At 40.7% G+C, this 19,954-nt stretch overlaps 2 protein-coding genes across 2 annotated transcripts in view; one reads left to right on the forward strand and one right to left on the reverse strand.

Annotated features, from left to right (window-relative positions):
• LOC6046540 overlaps window positions 1–10,080 on the forward strand; it is a 40,345-nt gene extending 30,265 nt beyond the window's left edge. Inside the window, exon 3 of the mRNA XM_038248212.1 lies at window positions 9,746–10,080. Coding sequence (XP_038104140.1) covers window positions 9,746–10,018 — 273 coding nt within the window. The 3' untranslated portion in view covers window positions 10,019–10,080. The remainder of the gene's footprint in view (window positions 1–9,745) is intronic.
• Window positions 1–19,954, reverse strand: part of LOC6046541 — a 96,083-nt gene that overhangs the window by 47,469 nt on the left and 28,660 nt on the right. Inside the window, exon 4 of the mRNA XM_038248191.1 lies at window positions 9,024–9,097. Coding sequence (XP_038104119.1) covers window positions 9,024–9,097 — 74 coding nt within the window. The remainder of the gene's footprint in view (window positions 1–9,023; window positions 9,098–19,954) is intronic.

Here is a 19,954-nt window from a genome sequence, read left to right on the forward strand (position 1 = left end):
AATAGTGTTTTTTTGCAAATCAAGTTTTGAGCATGAGCATGAGCATGAGAGATCACCCATGGTTGCCCCTCCGTTGCTGAACAGAACCGTAATATCCTTTCAGCACTACTGATTATATGCTTCGACGATCTAGTGGTGTTTCCCTTATCAACAGCATGTATGAATGCGCTGAAAAGATAAAACACCATGATTGCTAAAGCTAGATCAGTTGCGAATAGGTAACAGTCATTGGCCACCAACGGCGCCCGCCATGTCAGTTTGTAGATCTCGATTTTAAGGGACGGGAATGTTAGTTAGCGCAGGTTGCTACTAGGGCAGCTGATTTACTCTGTGCTTACACCCCACAAGCGCCAGGAACCTGAAAATTTGTTAGTAGGATAGGATGTTTGGTCAGGATTCACCATAGAAGATGATGATGCGACCCAAAATCATAGTGTTTGTTGAAAGGTATTATGTTTTAATCTCAAGGCAAGCAATCGGATGCTGCGGATGAGTCATTTCCCGTTTATCGGCTGTTAACTTTTAATTGAAATGGATTTATCTTAGACAGCCGGCTGTGGAAAGATAGAACCAAAATTATTTATAATTAAATGATGAAGAATTTAACAGTCTGACTTTTTAATTGAGATGTTTTTACGAGTTTTACATGATTCATGTTTAGTGGGGTACTGATTAACGAAGCGAGCGACGAGTTACGATGTTTATCGAGCTGAAATGGTATGATAAGGTTTTGTTGTTATTGCACACCGACGACGAACGCGATAAAACCCTGCGACCCGACCGAAAGGCATCGCAAATAAGACTGGCTCAATTGTCATCGATGACAACCAGAACCAGCCGCACTTTTACACACATACACGCACGCGAAAAAAAAAACAAAAAACACACCGACGACGAACGCGAAAAAAAAACACGACCCGACGGAAAGGCATCGCAAATCAAACTGAGGAAATGGAGAGAAAGAAAATAACATAAAAAATAAAACCTAATCACATAAAACCTACTCACATAAAACACCCATGCACACAAAGAGCGACACAAAAGAGACGAAAATTATCACGAAAAAACAGGACTGCGCGTCCACCGAAGCACCGCACTTCTGATGGCATTATTCAATTATTATGCCCAATCACCCCATGCACACAAAGAGCGACACAAAAGAGACGAAAATTATCACAAAAAAACAGGACTGCGCGTCCACCGAAGCACCGCACTTCTGATGGCATTATTCAATTATTATGCCCAATCACCCCATGCACACAAAGAGCGACACAAAAGAGACGAAAATTATCACAAAAAACAGGACTGCGCGTCCACCGAAGCACCGCACTTCTGATGGCATTATTTAATTATTATGCCCAATCACCCCATGCACACAAAGAGCGACACAAAAAGACGAAAATTATCACAAAAACAGGACTGCGCGTCCACCGAAGCACCGCACTTCTGATGGCATTATTCAATTATTATGCCCAATCACCCCATGCACACAAAGAGCGACACAAAAGAGACGAAAATTATCACAAAAAACAGGACTGCGCGTCCACCGAAGCACCGCACTTCTGATGGCATTATTTAATTATTATGCCCAATCACCCCATGCACACAAAGAGCGACACAAAAGAGACGAAAATTATCACAAAAAAAGGACTGCGCGTCCACCGAAGCACCGCACTTCTGATGGCATTATTCAATTATTATGCCCAATCACCCCATGCACACAAAGAGCGACACAAAAGAGACGAAAATTATCACAAAAACAGGACTGCGCGTCCACCGAAGCACCGCACTTGATGGCATTATTCAATTATTATGCCCAATCACCCCATGCACACAAAGAGCGACACAAAAGAGACGAAAATTATCACAAAAAACAGGACTGCGCGTCCACCGAAGCACTGCACTGATGGCATTATTTAATTATTATGCCCAATCACCCCATGCACAAAGAGCGACACAAAAGAGACGAAAATTATCACAAAAAACAGGACTGCGCGTCCACCGAAGCACTGCACTCTGATGGCATTATTCAATTATTATGCCCAATCAATGCACACAAAGAGCGACACAAAAGAGACGAAAATTATCACAAAAAACAGGACTGCGCGTCCACCGAAGCACCGCACTTCTGATGGCATTATTTAATTATTATGCCCAATCACCCCATGCACACAAAGAGCGACACAAAAGAGACGAAAATTATCACAAAAACAGGACTGCGCGTCCACCGAAGCACCGCACTTGATGGCATTATTCAATTATTATGCCCAATCACCCCATGCACACAAAGAGCGACAAAAGAGACGAAAATTATCACAAAAAACAGGACTGCGCGTCCACCGAAGCACCGCACTTCTGATGGCATTATTTAATTATTATGCCCAATCACCCCATGCACACAAAGAGCGACACAAAAGAGACGAAAATTATCACAAAAAACAGGACTGCGCGTCCACCGAAGCACCGCACTCTGATGGCATTATTCAATTATTATGCCCAATCACCTCATGCACACAAAGAGCGACACAAAAGAGACGAAAATTATCACAAAAACAGGACTGCGCGTCCACCGAAGCACCGCACTTGATGGCATTATTCAATTATTATGCCCAATCACCCCATGCACACAAAGAGCGACACAAAAGAGACGAAAATTATCACAAAAACAGGACTGCGTCCACCGAAGCACCGCACTTCTGATGGCATTATTCAATTATTATGCCCAATCACCCCATGCACACAAAGAGCGACACAAAGAGACGAAAATTATCACAAAAAACAGGACTGTGCGTCCACCGAAGCACCGCACTTCTGATGGCATTATTTAATTATTATGCCCAATCACCCCATGCACACAAAGAGCGACACAAAAGAGACGAAAATTATCACAAAAACAGGACTGCGCGTCCACCGAAGCACGCACTTGATGGCATTATTCAATTATTATGCCCAATCACCCCATGCACACAAAGAGCGACACAAAGAGACGAAAATTATCACAAAAACAGGACTGCGCGTCCACCGAAGCACTGCACTTGATGGCATTATTTAATTATTATGCCCAATCACCCCATGCACACAAAGAGCGACACAAAAGAGACGAAAATTATCACAACGACTGCGCGTCCACCGAAGCAACGCACTTGATGGCATTATTCAATTATGCCCAATCACCCCATGCACACAAAGAGCGACACAAAAGAGACGAAAATTATCACAAAAAACAGGACTGCGCGTCCACCGAAGCACCGCACTTCTGATGGCATTATTTAATTATTATGCCCAATCACCCCATGCACACAAAGAGCGACACAAAAGAGACGAAAATTATCACAAAAAAACAGGACTGCGCGTCCACCGAAGCACCGCACTTCTGATGGCATTATTCAATTATTATGCCCAATCACCCCATGCACACAAAGAGCGACACAAAAGAGACGAAAATTATCACGAAAAAACAGGACTGCGCGTCCACCGAAGCACCGCACTTGATGGCATTATTCAATTATTATGCCCAATCACCCCATGCACACAAAGAGCGACACAAAAGAGACGAAAATTATCACAAAAAAACAGGACTGCGCGTCCACCGAAGCACCGCACTTCTGATGGCATTATTCAATTATTATGCCCAATCACCTCATGCACACAAAGAGCGACACAAAAGAGACGAAAATTATCACGAAAAAACAGGACTGCGCGTCCACCGAAGCACCGCACTTCTGATGGCATTATTCAATTATTATGCCCAATCACCCATGCACACAAAGAGCGACACAAAAGAGACGAAAATTATCACAAAAACAGGACTGCGCGTCCACCGAAGCACGCACTTGATGGCATTATTCAATTATTATGCCCAATCACCCCATGCACACAAAGAGCGACACAAAAGAGACGAAAATTATCACGAAAAACAGGACTGCGCGTCCACCGAAGCACCGCACTCTGATGGCATTATTCAATTATTATGCCCAATCACCATGCACACAAAGAGCGACACAAAAGAGACGAAAATTATCACGAAAAACAGGACTGCGCGTCCACTGAAGCCTGCACTCTGATGGCATTATTCAATTATTATGCCCAATCACCCCATGCAACAAAAAGAGCGACACAAAGAGACGAAAATTATCACAAAAACAGGACTGCGCGTCCACCGAAGCACGCATTTGATGGCATTATTCAATTATTATGCCCAATCACCCCATGCACACAAAGAGCGACACAAAAGAGACGAAAATTATCACGAAAAACAGGACTGCGCGTCCACCGAAGCACCGCACTTGATGGCATTATTCAATTATTATGCCCAATCACCCCATGCACACAAAGAGCGACACAAAAGAGACGAAAATTATCACGAAAAAACAGGACTGCGCGTCCACCGAAGCACCGCACTTCTGATGGCATTATTCAATTATTATGCCCAATCACCCCATGCACACAAAGAGCGACACAAAAGAGACGAAAATTATCACAAAAAACAGGACTGCGCGTCCACCGAAGCACCGCACTTCTGATGGCATTATTCAATTATTATGCCCAATCACCTCATGCACACAAAGAGCGACACAAAAGAGACGAAAATTATCACAAAAAACAGGACTGCGCGTCCACCGAAGCACTGCACTTGATGGCATTATTCAATTATTATGCCCAATCACCCCATGCACACAAAGAGCGACACAAAAGAGACGAAAATTATCACAAAAACAGGACTGCGCGTCCACCGAAGCACCGCACTTCTGATGGCATTATTCAATTATTATGCCCAATCACCCCATGCACACAAAGAGCGACACAAAAGAGACGAAAATTATCACGAAAAACAGGACTGCGCGTCCACCGAAGCACTGCACTTGATGGCATTATTCAATTATTATGCCCAATCACCCCATGCACACAAAGAGCGACACAAAAGAGACGAAAATTATCAAAAAAACAGGACTGCGCGTCCACCGAAGCACCGCACTTCTGATGGCATTATTCAATTATTATGCCCAATCACCTCATGCACACAAAGAGCGACACAAAGAGACGAAAATTATCACGAAAACAGGACTGCGCGTCCACCGAAGCACTGCACTTGATGGCATTATTCAATTATTATGCCCAATCACCCCATGCACACAAAGAGCGACAAAAGAGACGAAAATTATCACAAAAAACAGGACTGCGCGTCCACCGAAGCACCGCACTTGATGGCATTATTCAATTATTATGCCCAATCACCTCATGCACACAAAGAGCGACACAAAAGAGACGAAAATTATCACGAAAAACAGGACTGCGCGTCCACCGAAGCACCGCACTCTGATGGCATTATTCAATTATTATGCCCAATCACCCCATGCACACAAAGAGCGACACAAAAGAGACGAAAATTATCACAAAAAACAGGACTGCGCGTCCACCGAAGCACCGCACTTCTGATGGCATTATTTAATTATTATGCCCAATCACCCCATGCACACAAAGAGCGACACAAAAGAGACGAAAATTATCACAAAAAAACAGGACTGCGCGTCCACCGAAGCACCGCACTTCTGATGGCATTATTCAATTATTATGCCCAATCACCCCATGCACACAAAGAGCGACACAAAAGAGACGAAAATTATCACAAAAAACAGGACTGCGCGTCCACCGAAGCACCGCACTTCTGATGGCATTATTCAATTATTATGCCCAATCACCCCATGCACACAAAGAGCGACACAAAAGAGACGAAAATTATCACAAAAACAGGACTGCGCGTCCACCGAAGCACCGCACTTTGATGGCATTATTCAATTATTATGCCCAATCACCTCATGCACAAAGAGCGACACAAAAGAGACGAAAATTATCACGAAAAACAGGACTGCGCGTCCACCGAAGCACCGCACTTGATGGCATTATTCAATTATTATGCCCAATCACCCCATGCACACAAAGAGCGACACAAAAGAGACGAAAATTATCACAAAAAAACAGGACTGCGCGTCCACCGAAGCACCGCACTTCTGATGGCATTATTCAATTATTATGCCCAATCACCCCATGCACACAAAGAGCGACACAAAAGAGACGAAAATTATCACAAAAAACAGGACTGCGCGTCCACCGAAGCACCGCACTTCTGATGGCATTATTTAATTATTATGCCCAATCACCCCATGCACACAAAGAGCGACACAAAAGAGACGAAAATTATCACGAAAAACAGGACTGCGCGTCCACCGAAGCACTGCACTTCTGATGGCATTATTCAATTATTATGCCCAATCACCCCATGCACACAAAGAGCGACACAAAAGAGACGAAAATTATCACAAAAACAGGACTGCGCGTCCACCGAAGCACCGCACTCTGATGGCATTATTCAATTATTATGCCCAATCACCTCATGCACACAAAGAGCGACACAAAAGAGACGAAAATTATCACGAAAACAGGACTGCGCGTCCACCGAAGCACCGCACTTCTGATGGCATTATTCAATTATTATGCCCAATCACCCCATGCACACAAAGAGCGACACAAAAGAGACGAAAATTATCACAAAAAAACAGGACTGCGCGTCCACCGAAGCACCGCACTTCTGATGGCATTATTCAATTATTATGCCCAATCACCTCATGCACACAAAGAGCGACACAAAAGAGACGAAAATTATCACAAAAAACAGGACTGCGCGTCCACCGAAGCACCGCACTTCTGATGGCATTATTTAATTATTATGCCCAATCACCCCATGCACACAAAGAGCGACACAAAAGAGACGAAAATTATCACAAAAAAACAGGACTGCGCGTCCACCGAAGCACCGCACTTCTGATGGCATTATTCAATTATTATGCCCAATCACCCCATGCACACAAAGAGCGACACAAAAGAGACGAAAATTATCACGAAAAAACAGGACTGCGCGTCCACCGAAGCACCGCACTTCTCTGTTTTTTTGCAAATCAAGTTTTAGTGACAAAAAGTGAAATTAAAAATCACCATTTTTTTTACTGTGTATCATTTTTTTTTCAGTGTAGTCCATATCCATACCTACAACTTTGCGGAAGACACCAAATCGATCAAAAAATTCCTTCAAAAGATACAGATTTTTGAATTTTCACATATCATTTTTGTATGGACAGCTGTCAAATTTGTATGGAAAATTAAATGAACGCACTAATGATGCAAAATGGCTTCTTTGGGCATACCGAAGGCACCAAAAAAGTTTCAGCCGGATTAAAAAATATAAAAATTAAAATTAAAGAAAAAAAACCGATTCCGTAGAGAACTGCTCCAATTTCATGAATTTTGTTCAAGTTTTTCAAACAATAACACAATTCATAAATGAGGAGTTACCCAAATTTAGTGTCCATACATGCTTCGTATTCCAGTTCGTTGCTTTAATGATCATATTTTTTGAAGAATGCTAAAATTGAACAGTTATAAAGTTATTTAAAACCACTAAAAATTGAGAATAAAAACTTTGGAAATCGCTGCAGTACGCTGCTTGTCGAAATCCATCAGATTTCACTCTTTGAGGGGATCTGACTTGCGGAGCCAGACAGGATTCGAATACATCACCTTCCGCTTACAAGGTGAAACTCGTAACCTCATGGTCGAGTTAAACAGCTTAAAAATATTCTCAAAAAAAAAAAACAAACTTTTGAACTATTCAAATTTAAAAGTTAGTATATCTTTTTATGTAATGTTATATAATTTTATGTGTAGTGAATAAGTGGAACTACATTCAATAACATGTAAATTTCAATAGGTTCATGTAATTTTACATAGTTTCTGATGTAAACTTGCACTTTTTGCCTTTCTTGCAAAAGAAAGGTTTAAGGTTTGCTTTTGAAAAAACGCTTTTTTCAGAAATCTAAAAAAATCGTGCACGGCGAGGATTCGTCCCAGGAAAAAATCCTATTACTAAATTGAAGGTTTAGATGCGCTCTTTCGATTGAATTTTGGCCCGAAACCCGGAACTGAAAGTCTGAATTTTGAGAGCTCTTTTTCTGAAATACATGGCCGATGTCTGTATCCGCTCTTAAAAATTTGTGTCTTCCATCACTGGAAAACCGCTCGTGAAACCCACAATTTTTAAAAGCCAGATCTGTAGCCGTGGGGTCGGAGACGAACATTTTATTTTTCGATTCACAATTTTCGACCAGTAAATGTGGTCAAAGCCATTTTTAGAGGTATTTTTTGGACTATTTTACAGATAACACTATCAAATTTAAAGAACTCAGTTTCAAACAAAAAGCCATTCGAAAACATGCGCCATAAACTGTTTGGGACCAAAATTTGAAGCTTTTCCAAAATGTATTTCCAGAGATATAGCGATTTTAGTGTTTTTCGTCTTATTTTTACCCTATTTTTTCCTATTAAATTTTTGGATTTATACAAAATCATATACTGAACATCAAATTCGAAGTCCCGGCTCGTTCTCGCTCGAATGCTCGACAAGCCGTCAAGTCGAAGCTTCAACGCCAGCGCTTTTACGCTTGCGCGTTTTACGCTGCGCGTGAAAGTGTTCTTTCTGGCTTCTCATAATTGATCGACAAAGTGCAATTGCGATACATATTTTTTTAAGTTAATCATAGACTAACATTATAGACTGAGTACCCTTTATTTTTTTTTCTAATAATGTCAATCCAATATGTTTTTCTTAATTAAATTTAAATGTCTTGCGACAAATAATGTACTTATGAAATAAAAAAAATGGCATTTGAGGTTAACCCTTAAAAGATTCGAAGCTTTAGGTAAAATTCTCACTGGATGGTATCATTATGTTTTTGAAAAAATAATTGCACCAAAATATATCTCGGAGTTTCATCATTTTGTAAGAAAGGCTCTATTTCACCTCTGGTGATATTAAATCGGGTTTTTCAACAGAAAATTACTCAGAAAGATTTTGTGCTGGTAACAAGTGTAATTTTAACACAAAATCAATGAAAAATGTGATCTTCACCATCTTCTGCGTGGGAAATTTAAACATAAAGCATAATCTATCATATTTAACCATAACAACTTACCGTAAACCATGCCATCGTCGAGTCATCGTACAGGACGACCCACTCCTCCGACCATCGACTCCACAAAACTTGCTCTGGAATAAAAATGCAGAAAAAAAAAACATTTTGTGTGTTTAGCCATTCCGTATTTACATGAGTTCACCTGAAAACGAACAATTCACTTTACACAAACGATTGAAAAAAAGTTTACCATTGAAAAGCGCATCCAACCATTTATTTGCCCAGCTCAATGAATAATGTTCAGCTTTTGGCTTTTGTTTGAAACTTTGTCCCTCTCTGATCAGAGTCTGATGTGAGATCCGGCTTCGTTTTTAAACTCGGACGACACAAGCCAAATGCACTTCCCACATCATTTTCGAAATGGACACAGAGCACATTATCAATAATTCATTGTGTTGCAAAATGACACTGAGTAACACTAACAAAGGGAAAAGACACAAAAAGTTGGAACTTTTCAATGGTGAAAATTTTCCCTTTGTCCGAATAATGGATGTGAGATAGAAATTTTCCATGAATGCAGCGAAAAAAAATGATCACATTAAAAGTGCATTATTGGAATTATAGCTGTCAACTGAGAAGAGAAAATTTTGGTTGACGTTTCAGCGCACGAGCGGTCTTCCCAAGGGCACTAAACGCCATCTTTTTTTAAATGTCAATGCAATATTTCGCTTTTAAAGATTTTTTTTTAGATTCAATTTTCTTCAAAATTCCCAACCTCGTAGGCAAATCTCCGCCGGCACACAAACTTTCGGATGCGTGGGCGTCTTCATCATCATCATCGTCGTCTGGCAACTGGCAACAAGGCAAAGAAGCTGTCGTGTGCTGAGGCGACAGCTCCAAACTGGGACACGTGTCAGCTGCAGCAGCAGCAGCCTCAACTTTCGAGCCAGCCAGCCAGACTCGGAGCAGAGGGAAAAGTTGGTGTAATATGTGTATTTACGTGGCTTTTTACCACCAAGGCGACGTTGTCGGGAACGGCACAAGTTTTAAAGTAGAGGAAATGCGAGACTTTTCTGTTGATATCATACTTAAATCAGAGAGGAAAAAAAAATTACGAGATGATAATTTTCATTGGCAAAGTACACATTGCATTTTTTATTCAAATTATATTGCTAAATTTGTATTTAAGACAAACTAATCAAAGTATTTAATACGTACATACATCCAAACCAAAATCATAACAAAAAAGTGAGTCTCGTTGAACTGGTTAACCACTGATACAGATTCACCTGAGGTTTCGGTAACTGAGTTGAAAAAAAGAAGTTAGAATGGTGGAAGAAGACTCTCATCTTCAACGCATTATCGTTGCGTTTAACATTTAACAGTAGGCCTGGCCATTGACAAAATGTCAAAGTTATTAGACTAAAAGTCGTTTTCAACTGAATGCAAGAATTCGTCTCTTCAAAAAGTTTTTTTGTTTTCCAGACATGTGCTTGATGCCTTCCGAGCAACGATGTTATGAAGGGATTAATATAACAATCATGTTGAAATCGAGCTCTATTCATCTACGTGCCTGCCCAGCAACGATGCTATTAGATGGAATTAAAACATATGCTTTCCTTTTTTATTTCAATAAATAAAATAAATACAATCATAAAATAAAGATTGCGTTTGTTACGTAACCAATCCTACGAAAGTACAACAACGTGCAAATATCTTCATGAACCCGTTCCGGCCACATTTTAATCCACTCCACAATACCTCTTCCCAGGGAAGCTTTTCCTATTTGCAGCTAACCAAAACATAACAAAATCCTGTTGCCTCCTTCTTTTTCCATCCCAAGCAATTTCCCTAAAAATTCCAAAATTGATCTCACTCTTATTTGCCCGAAAAGGGGAGAAAACCATCACAACCACAACTCCACACAAACACACACCTCTGCACGGAGTCGTAGTTCGGTTCTCCGCCGCCAGGGGAAAAGCAATGCCCTGAATTCCAATACAACCTTCGGTGGTTCTTGTTCACATTTTTCAACGTTACGTAACGGTTGAGTTTTTCACAAGTTGGGCGTGGTTCAAAATTCAGATTTTAATTTTTAAAATTCATGCTATGTAAGTTTGTTGTAATTTTGTATATCGTTGATAAGTCTCAAACAAATTTTAATTATAACGTTACGTAACACTGGAACTACCCCCAGGAACGATGCTGCCAGAGAGCAAGCTTTCGCCTATCGCCTCGAGGGATTTATAACCCGGTTCTGCCTGCGCCTGCAAGTAGACTAAACCTAAAACCAAACGACCAAGAAGCAGCTCCTGGCAGCACAGCTGGGAAGCCAAGAAAATGGAAAAAGTTGTAATTGCAATACACAGGTAAATAATGAAACGACGTGTCGTTGTGGGATGAGCGAAAAAGGGGTTGGCCGTGTTGCCAGGAAGAAGCTCCGTTGGGGATGTGACGGACGTGTTCTTTGCTTGCAGAAGGTACGTCTTCCGAACAAACTGTCTGTGCTCTGTGGGCCAACTACAGTGCTGCGCAAAAGAAAGGAAACAGTGGAGACGCGTGGTTCTGCAAACGGTCACCGACGCCCACCAAGCTGCGATGTTATGGGAATGACCGAAAAAATCACGTTTTATTTGTGGTCGTCGACATGCTTTCCAAACTGCAAAGCTTTGCAAAAGTCGTTTCGTTCGGTTTACAGCATTTTTCACCGACGTGCCGTCCGATTGGCAATGTCAAAGAGCAAAAACAAATCTTATCTCGCAAATCTTTTCCCGCACTGTTCCCAACTTGGCACCGTTTTTCCCCCTCGAGTGTAGCAGAAAACGTGTGCAACGGCTGCTGCCAGTGCCAGGCAAGAAGTCGAGAGCTGCTTCTTTTCCCCCTGGAGGGGACCGACGATGCAGTTTATTACTGGAGAATTAAATATTGAGCTAAATGGGAACTAATTTCGGTTGTTTTCTCGAGAGTTATTGGCTGGCGCCAGCATGTTTGGCTTGGTTTAACGTTTCGTTGAAGCGCGCTGGAAATGAGTTTCATCACGGACAGATGGCGCTGGGACAAACAACACCATGTTTTGTAGGGTAGGTTATGTGTGTGTGTGGGTTAGGAGGTTCGATAACGAATGTGACAGCAATAAGGAGGAAGGGCTGAAGGACAATTATGTGTGTTTATTGTTGAGATTTTTTTCTATTATAGTTGTGTAACTTTTGACTCGTCATGTATTCATGATTAAATCTACTACACTCAAGGTTTTTTGACCATATTTGAGGTGAACTTCACACAGTAGGCTTGGCCATTGAAAAGAAGGCTGTTGAAAACACTAGTCCTTTTCATGACAACGCAGTTCGGAAGGCACGTCGACGAATAAAAAAAGTGTTTCGAGTCATTTAAATTGTTCTTGAGGCATTTATTTTAAGATTTAAAGACAACTTTGCTGATGATCTGAATCGTGCCTATACCAAAATGACCAAATTTAATAAAAAAAGCCTGCAAAGGTCCACTTCCCAAAACAATAACGATCTGCAGCATCCGGTCGTCGTCGTCCAACAAGTGCCACTTTTGCGTAGGTCAACACAATCGCTTCGCCCCTCTATTCGCAAACAAAACCCGAAAACATAACCTGCAAATTTCGGGCTCGTTCCCCTAAATGTATGCAAACATATGTGTGGCGATCCCATCCGGCCCGGAAGGAGGAGACAACCCCGGACGAACCACGCTCTCTTTTTTTTATTGACTTGGGACCCTTTTTTGTTGCCGCTCGCAAACCGGTCAATATGTCAACTTGACCTTGCGGCGGCAGTGTTGCCATCAAGGTTGTTACGCAGCTGCGCTGCAAGTGACAGATTGCTTCTGGGCTGCTAGGATTATTTTTCACTGTCAGCCCCCAAGCCTACTTGGCTATCTATTCATGGCCCTATTTGAAGCACGGCATTGTTCTCCATGCCGGGACAAAGAAACGGGTTCAACTCTTCATCTTCAAAGAAGCCCTTTGGAACAAAAAGCGACACGAAACGGCATCAAGTGCGGCCCCACACCGGAATCTTCCGGTGACACTTGACGAGAGTGATGAAGAAAATGATTGATCTTGTTCTGATTGGGTGGCCAATAATCGGGACACTATTTTTCTTTTTTTTCTTTGACCATCTAAGTCCGTCGTGGAGGGCGACATCTGCCGGAGTGTGACATGCAACAGCTTCCGCGAACCCAGTAGGCGGCGACGCGGCTGGAGATGATTGATGATGACACGCTCTGTGGACGCCATGTTGGAGGATTTACTTGGTGTGTCCGGAATTTTGGAATCCGGTGAAGGCGTCCAGTAATTGAGCTCGCCGATCCATACACGTGTGTGTTCTTGGTGGGCGGAATTTATGAACAAGATTTATGGCTTTTAGAGTAGTTACTAATTGACGAGTTTCCGTGGCCGCCATATTGAAACGGTTCCAATTTGACAGATGGGCAAGGGAAATCAATTAGGAAAGCAGTGCTGCCAGCTTCCTCGTAATTACATCTGGAATGCAACAGATGACTTCAATAATTTTGATTGATTACAATTCCATTTGGAAGTTATTCATTCGGCCTCAAGAAGAGAAGTGAGTCATTGTTATGAAAATGGTGTCAACCCCCTCCGGTCACAGCCTACTACAACACTCACACACTCAAAAACACAACTGTCAGTTCCAGATTCAATTTGGGCCCCCGCTCATAACACTAATGGAAAAATCAACCTTTTGTGTTTTTTTTTCCTATTTGGTCCGGGCCAAATCTGGCACCGTGCCCGAATCCTCCCAACGGCAACATAACCTCACAACAAAAACATCGAGGGGTCCACCGTCCGGAAAATAGCACTCGATTGAGATCCAATTGAACCTGCCCCTCGGATGTGTATTTTTTTGCGATCCAAAATGGCGTAATTGGAAAATAAAACTTGTTTGACAGATGTCGCTTCGCGAGAGAAAGGATCTACGGGATGCAACAGCAAAAAAAAAAAAAAAAAATCGGGACAAATTTGCATACACGAGTGTGCGCGCCATCTGTCTCCATGGTCGATCCGGTTTGGACTCTATGCGATATTCGTGATGGATTAAAAACTCCCGAGCTGGGAAGTGGGAAAGGTGAGGTTGAGTGGGCATTGAAGTTCTGGACTGATGGAGAGATCTGAATAAAGTAGCTTGATTTCATCATCCTTCTTTGGGATTTGAACTCACGACCATTAGATTACTCCTGATTCTAGGGTCAAACCCTCTTCTTGAATCTTAGGTATAGGGGGATGGCGTCGCTATTTTTAGACCACATTTTCCACTTTTTCTCATCGAAACCAACTACTTTATCGACTTCATTTTGCTGGGCGAGATAGGACGCCGTCTATTTTTAGACGATGACTCAGCACTTTTCCACTCTTGCACTTAAAAACACCAGATGGCAGCACGATGTAACGCCACGTCCCTATAGAGTCTTGCGTCTTGAGTATTATGTTTTAAGTTTTGAGTCTTGAGCGTTGAGTCTTGACCTTGAGACTTAAATTTTGAATATTGAGTTTTGGGTATGAGTCTTGAGTTTTCCGTCTTAAGCTTTTTATTTTTTACTGATTTTTAATTCTTTGTTTTGAAATTTGGATTACACCGACCAACAAAGTTTCTGCGCAGGTTCAACTCGAAGGGAAGCGTAACCTCCAAAGTTTGCATGGAGAATAAGTGCTGTTCCGTTCTCCTACATATTGCATGCAATTTTTAGTTGTATGCAAGATCGACGAACCGCCCTAATTCTCTGTACAAACTTTGGAGAAAAACCATTCAGCCCTGTCCAAATATTTTTGAAAAAATCAAAGTGCACTTGTTTCTGAGGACCTTAAACTTCATGCCTCCCCTCGAGTTGAGTCTGTTAGTTATTTTTGTCATTTTTTGTAGGCCAGTGTTATGAGTTTTGCAACTTGGGATTGAGTCTTGAGTTTTGAACTTTAAATGAGTTTTTAGTTCTATGTTATGCTTAGGTTTGAGTATTAGGTCTTGATCAGGGATGGAATAATCGCAAAAAAATCAATTTCGCTTGCGAACTTTCTTCACTCGCGAAAGAGAGAGGAATCAAATCACGCAAAAAAAATCGCTCCCGAACTTCTCTAACAAAATCAATCTGTTGATGATTTTTTTTTAATTTCCTTGTCAGCACCACTTAAAAATATTTATTTCACTTTGTTTACAGACATTGCCCATCTACAAAATGTGACAGGTCATATTTCGACGTGTGACGTTACACTAAGTCTTGCAAATGTAGTAGTGAAAAAGATGTTCTGCCGAATAATCAAGATGATGATTTTTTTAGATTCCTTTTACCGAACTTTCGTGCGCGAGAGAGAAGAGCCATGCTCCCTTCGGATTTTTTTCTCTTGACAAACGTCCAATGATTTTCTTTTGACGATGATTATTCCATCGCTGGTCTTGATTCTTGACCTTTAAGTTTTAAGTTTGTTAAGATTTGTGTGTTGAGTCTTGAATTTTTAGAAGAAAATTCATTCAAGAATTCTAGAGTACTTTTTCAAAACAATCAATGCGCCATGGGTAGCCTGTCCCATTTTGAGGTCATGTCGAGAAATTTCTGGTGCTCACTTCTTAAATGATAGATTATGATGTTAGGAACAATGTTTTCTTAGACAAGAAAAAATAATAAAATACTTTCTCGCACCCCCTAGTCGATTTACTGAAAAAAGTCACTTTTTTGAACAAATTTTCTAAAATCGCTTGGAATCAATACAAAAACTGTTTCGATCAGGTGTGTATTATCTTCAAACGATAGGTTTTTGTCCATAGATTAAGATGCACTATCAATATTGGACCAAAATTTAAGTTTTTGGACTCTCCCAGGCGGATTTGTGTCGAAAAATCGCATTTTTCGAAACTTTTTCAGAAATGTTCATTTAATTTAGGTAGCCTATTTTTCCCAGTGAAACTAATAGATGCAGCTTGTAGGAAATTTCATGGCGAACATTTTTCCCTCTAAGAAAATGCAATTTCGACACTCCAGAGCCGAGATATTTGAGTTTTAGTGAGGAAAAAAGTGCCAATTTTCAAAATTTCTCAGAATTCAGAAGCAAGGCCTACTAATTACACGATATAGCAAGCATATGTCTCAAAGGTCAAGGTATGCTTTTTTATAGTAATTTTGGCCGCTGAATCCGAATCTGAAATCAAATTTCGTGTAAACAGTGATGTTTTGGAGCTACACCCTTTTGGAATGTTATTTGCGTGTTTAAGAGGCAGTATTTGTAAATATTGCTCGGTTTGTTCTAGAGGTCGTATCGAGGTGCTCCGATTTGGATGAAACTTTCAGCGTTTGTTTGTCTATACATGAGATGAACTCATGCCAAATATGAGCCCTCTACGACAAAGGGAAGTGGGGTAAAACGGGCATTGAAGTTTGAGGTCCAAAAAATATATAAAATCTTAAAATTGCTCGCATTTCCGTAAAACTTCATCAATTCCAACTCTCTTAAATGCATTCGAAAGGTCTTTTGAAGCACTTCAAAATGAGCCATAGACATCCAGGATTGGCATTGAAGTTTGAATTTTCCGAGGATTTCGAATATGACAAAAGTGAGACTAAAAAGTGTCGCTATGGATGCAGGACAATAACTAACGTTGTAAAATGTTTGTTATAGAAAAATCGAAAACTATGAGAAAAACTGCATTGGCCAAAAAGTTATTTCCGTAGACTTATAGTCTATGAAACTACCAATCTTTTGACCTCTGGGAGTATGGGTGTTGGAGGCTGTTGCAAAAAGATATTGAGGTTTAAAAAAAAAACATTTTTAACAGTAATTTGCAAAAGCTATGAGAAAAAGTTAAACCAATCCTGGATGTCTATGGCTCATTTTGAAGTGCTTCAAAAGACCTTTCGAATGCATTTAAGAGAGTTGGAATTGATGAAGTTTTACGGAAATGCGAGCAATTTTAAGATTTTATATATTTTTTGGACCTCAAACTTCAATGCCCGTTTTACCCCACTTCCCTTTGTCGTAGAGGGCTCATATTTGGCATGAGTTCATTTCATGTATAGACAAACAAACGCTGAAAGTTTCATCCAAATCGGAGCACCTCGATACGACCTCTAGAACAAACCGAGCAATATTTACAAAAACTGCCTCTTAAACACGCAAATAACATTCCAAAAGGGTGTAGCTCCAAAACATCACTGTTTACACGAAATTTGATTTCAGATTCGGATTCAGCGGCCAAAATTACTATAAAAAAGCATACCTTGACCTTTGAGACATATGCTTGCTATATCGTGTAATTAGTAGGCCTTGCTTCTGAATTCTGAGAAATTTTGAAAATTGGCACTTTTTTCCTCACTAAAACTCAAATATCTCGGCTCTGGAGTGTCGAAATTGCATTTTCTCAGAGGGAAAAATGTTCGCCATGAAATTTCCTACAAGCTGCATCTATTAGTTTCACTGGGAAAAATAGGCTACCCTAAATTAAATGAACATTTCTGAAAAAGTTTCGAAAAATGCGATTTTTTCGACACAAATCCGCCTGGGAGAGTCCAAAACTTAAATTTTGGTCCAATATTGATAGTGCATCTTAATCTATGGACAAAAACCTATCGTTTGAAGATAATACACACCTGATCGAAACAGTTTTTGTATTGATTCCAAGCGATTTTAGAAAATTTGTTCAAAAAAGTGACTTTTTTCAGTAAATCGACTAGGGGGTGCGAGAAAGTATTTTATTATTTTTTCTTGTCTAAGAAAACATTGTTCCTAACATCATAATCTATCATTTAAGAAGTGAGCACCTGAAATTCCTCGACATGACCTCAAAATGGGACAGGCTAGCCATGGGTTTCCTATGTAGGTATCCTTCTGAAAAAGTAAGCGAGAATTATATTAATAATTTTTTTTTGTCTTGTTTTGATTGAAACGATATTTGATTTTTTTATTCACTAATAATTTTTTTTGGATACCGTGTAACTTCTTAATTTCCTAAAGTGTCTTCCTTGATCTGAATAAATCAACAAATTGCAAATTAAAACAAATATTTCTATGATTTATTCATTTTGTTTGCTCGAGAAAAAAAAACCTAGCCCCAAATGGACCATCAAATCACACGTGGGAAAAGGGTAGAGCTCGAATAAAAGGACGATGATGATGTCCGAAACCTCTTTCAAAAATGTTGGTGGACGGGAAGAACGCATGTCACAGTGTCACACACATCCCCATTAAAGTGGGTCGATGATGTTTATTGTGATCGATGACGGTGGTGGTGGCATTGATTAGGATTTTCTCACACTGACAGGCACGTGACCGGCTTACACGTTCAAATTGGATAATCTGGACGATGCAGTGTTGCCAGAATGGATCTCGCGAATTTTGTGAAATGTTTGTGAAAAAATGGACAAAAAAATAAAATCAACCCTTTTCTTGCTCGAATAACTGATAATGCAATTATTCAGATTGCATCCACTGCCAAATTTGAGCTGAATTTCACATCAGCAAATAGCAGTCAGCAAACACAGACCCCCAAAACTCAATTTTGTTTGATTACCCTTGTCGGTGCAATCATCACTATGTACCTCCAACCTCGTCTTCTAGCCAGCATTTCAGCACAGTGCTGCCAGTTTTAATTAATTTTATTCCGTCTGTCAAAATCTCACTTACCCCCCCCCCCCCCTCCGCTCGCCATCCGGTGGCTTCCTTTTGGAACTGCAGAATAATTGGAAAATTTGCGCAAAACTTCCCATTCGTTCTCGGCAAACGACCCCTGCCGCACAACTTTACATACGCTCGACTGTAACGTTGCCGGCATGTGACATGTATTTTTACACCAGACTGAACACGGCGGAGGCTCCGCTGGGGATCACTCTCGAAAGTGACGTGGGTTTGAGTGGATGACAATTTATGTCACAACCAAAAACTAGTCAGCTTATAGTATGCAATGCACAGTGAAAAATTTCCAACTTTGCAGGACTTTTCCAGCAAAATTACATAACCGTTAAAAAGTGTGCAACAAACGGTCGAGTTCTCACAGTCGTCAAGCTCAAAGGGGGGATTGCATACTTGCAGGCACTATCGCCTAAACGTAGGCAAGCCAGAGTGCTAAAGCCAGACTGCCATAAATTGCATTCCGTCTCGTTTTGTGCATCCCACCCCAAAAACTGCATCGACCCTAATGCCGTCATTTTCATTCGCCTAGGTTCGGGTGGCGAGGAGACCGGACGAATTTATCTTCGTTTAGCAGGGATCCTTCTTAACGAATTCCTGTTTTATACACGACAAGGTCGAGCAGCGCTCGTTTTACGGCGAAATGACTTCTGACATTTTATAGCTAAGTTTTTTTTCTCCAGAGTTCGCGTACTATCTAGAATTTCGGAGAAGGGATGAACGGAAAAACGGGAATTTGTGGGACAAAGCAGTTTAAGCTACTTCCCTTATCAGTCGAGTCCAGGAAGGCGATGTATTTCCGGGGATTTCCGGAAAGCGTCCTGGGCACGTGATTGATGGAAGCGAATTTAGGTCAGAAGATTCACTGCGTTACAGCTTTTAGTTTGAGGATGATTAATTGATAGGAGAAAATCGAATTTTGGTTCAGTGTGGGAAAAATTGCAACTTGACACCTATTTAGTGTATTTTTTGAACAACTTAAAACGTAGTCATAAGTCATACGTTATTTTGATTTTGTTGTTAACGGTGCACTTCAGCTGGCGCTGAATGAACCAAGATTTATGCTACACACATTTTAGTATCTCCAAAACTACGGGAACTATCGAGATAATTTTTGACTATTCCCCTAAAGAACTGTCTACAAAGTAACGGGATTGGTTCTGTAAATTTGACTATTTTGTAAAAAGAAGACAACAACTTTCTTGATTGCTGTGCACCCTTAAAAATGTCAAATTAACTTCGCTAATGACTTTTTGAACTAAAATATGAAGTTTATAGAAGACATAAATGTTTAAATACACAGAAAAAAAAATCATGGTAATATTACATCTGAGAAGGG

This window comes from Culex quinquefasciatus, chromosome 1, assembly GCF_015732765.1.
Source record: "Culex quinquefasciatus strain JHB chromosome 1, VPISU_Cqui_1.0_pri_paternal, whole genome shotgun sequence".
Lineage (NCBI taxonomy): Eukaryota > Metazoa > Arthropoda > Insecta > Diptera > Culicidae > Culex > Culex quinquefasciatus.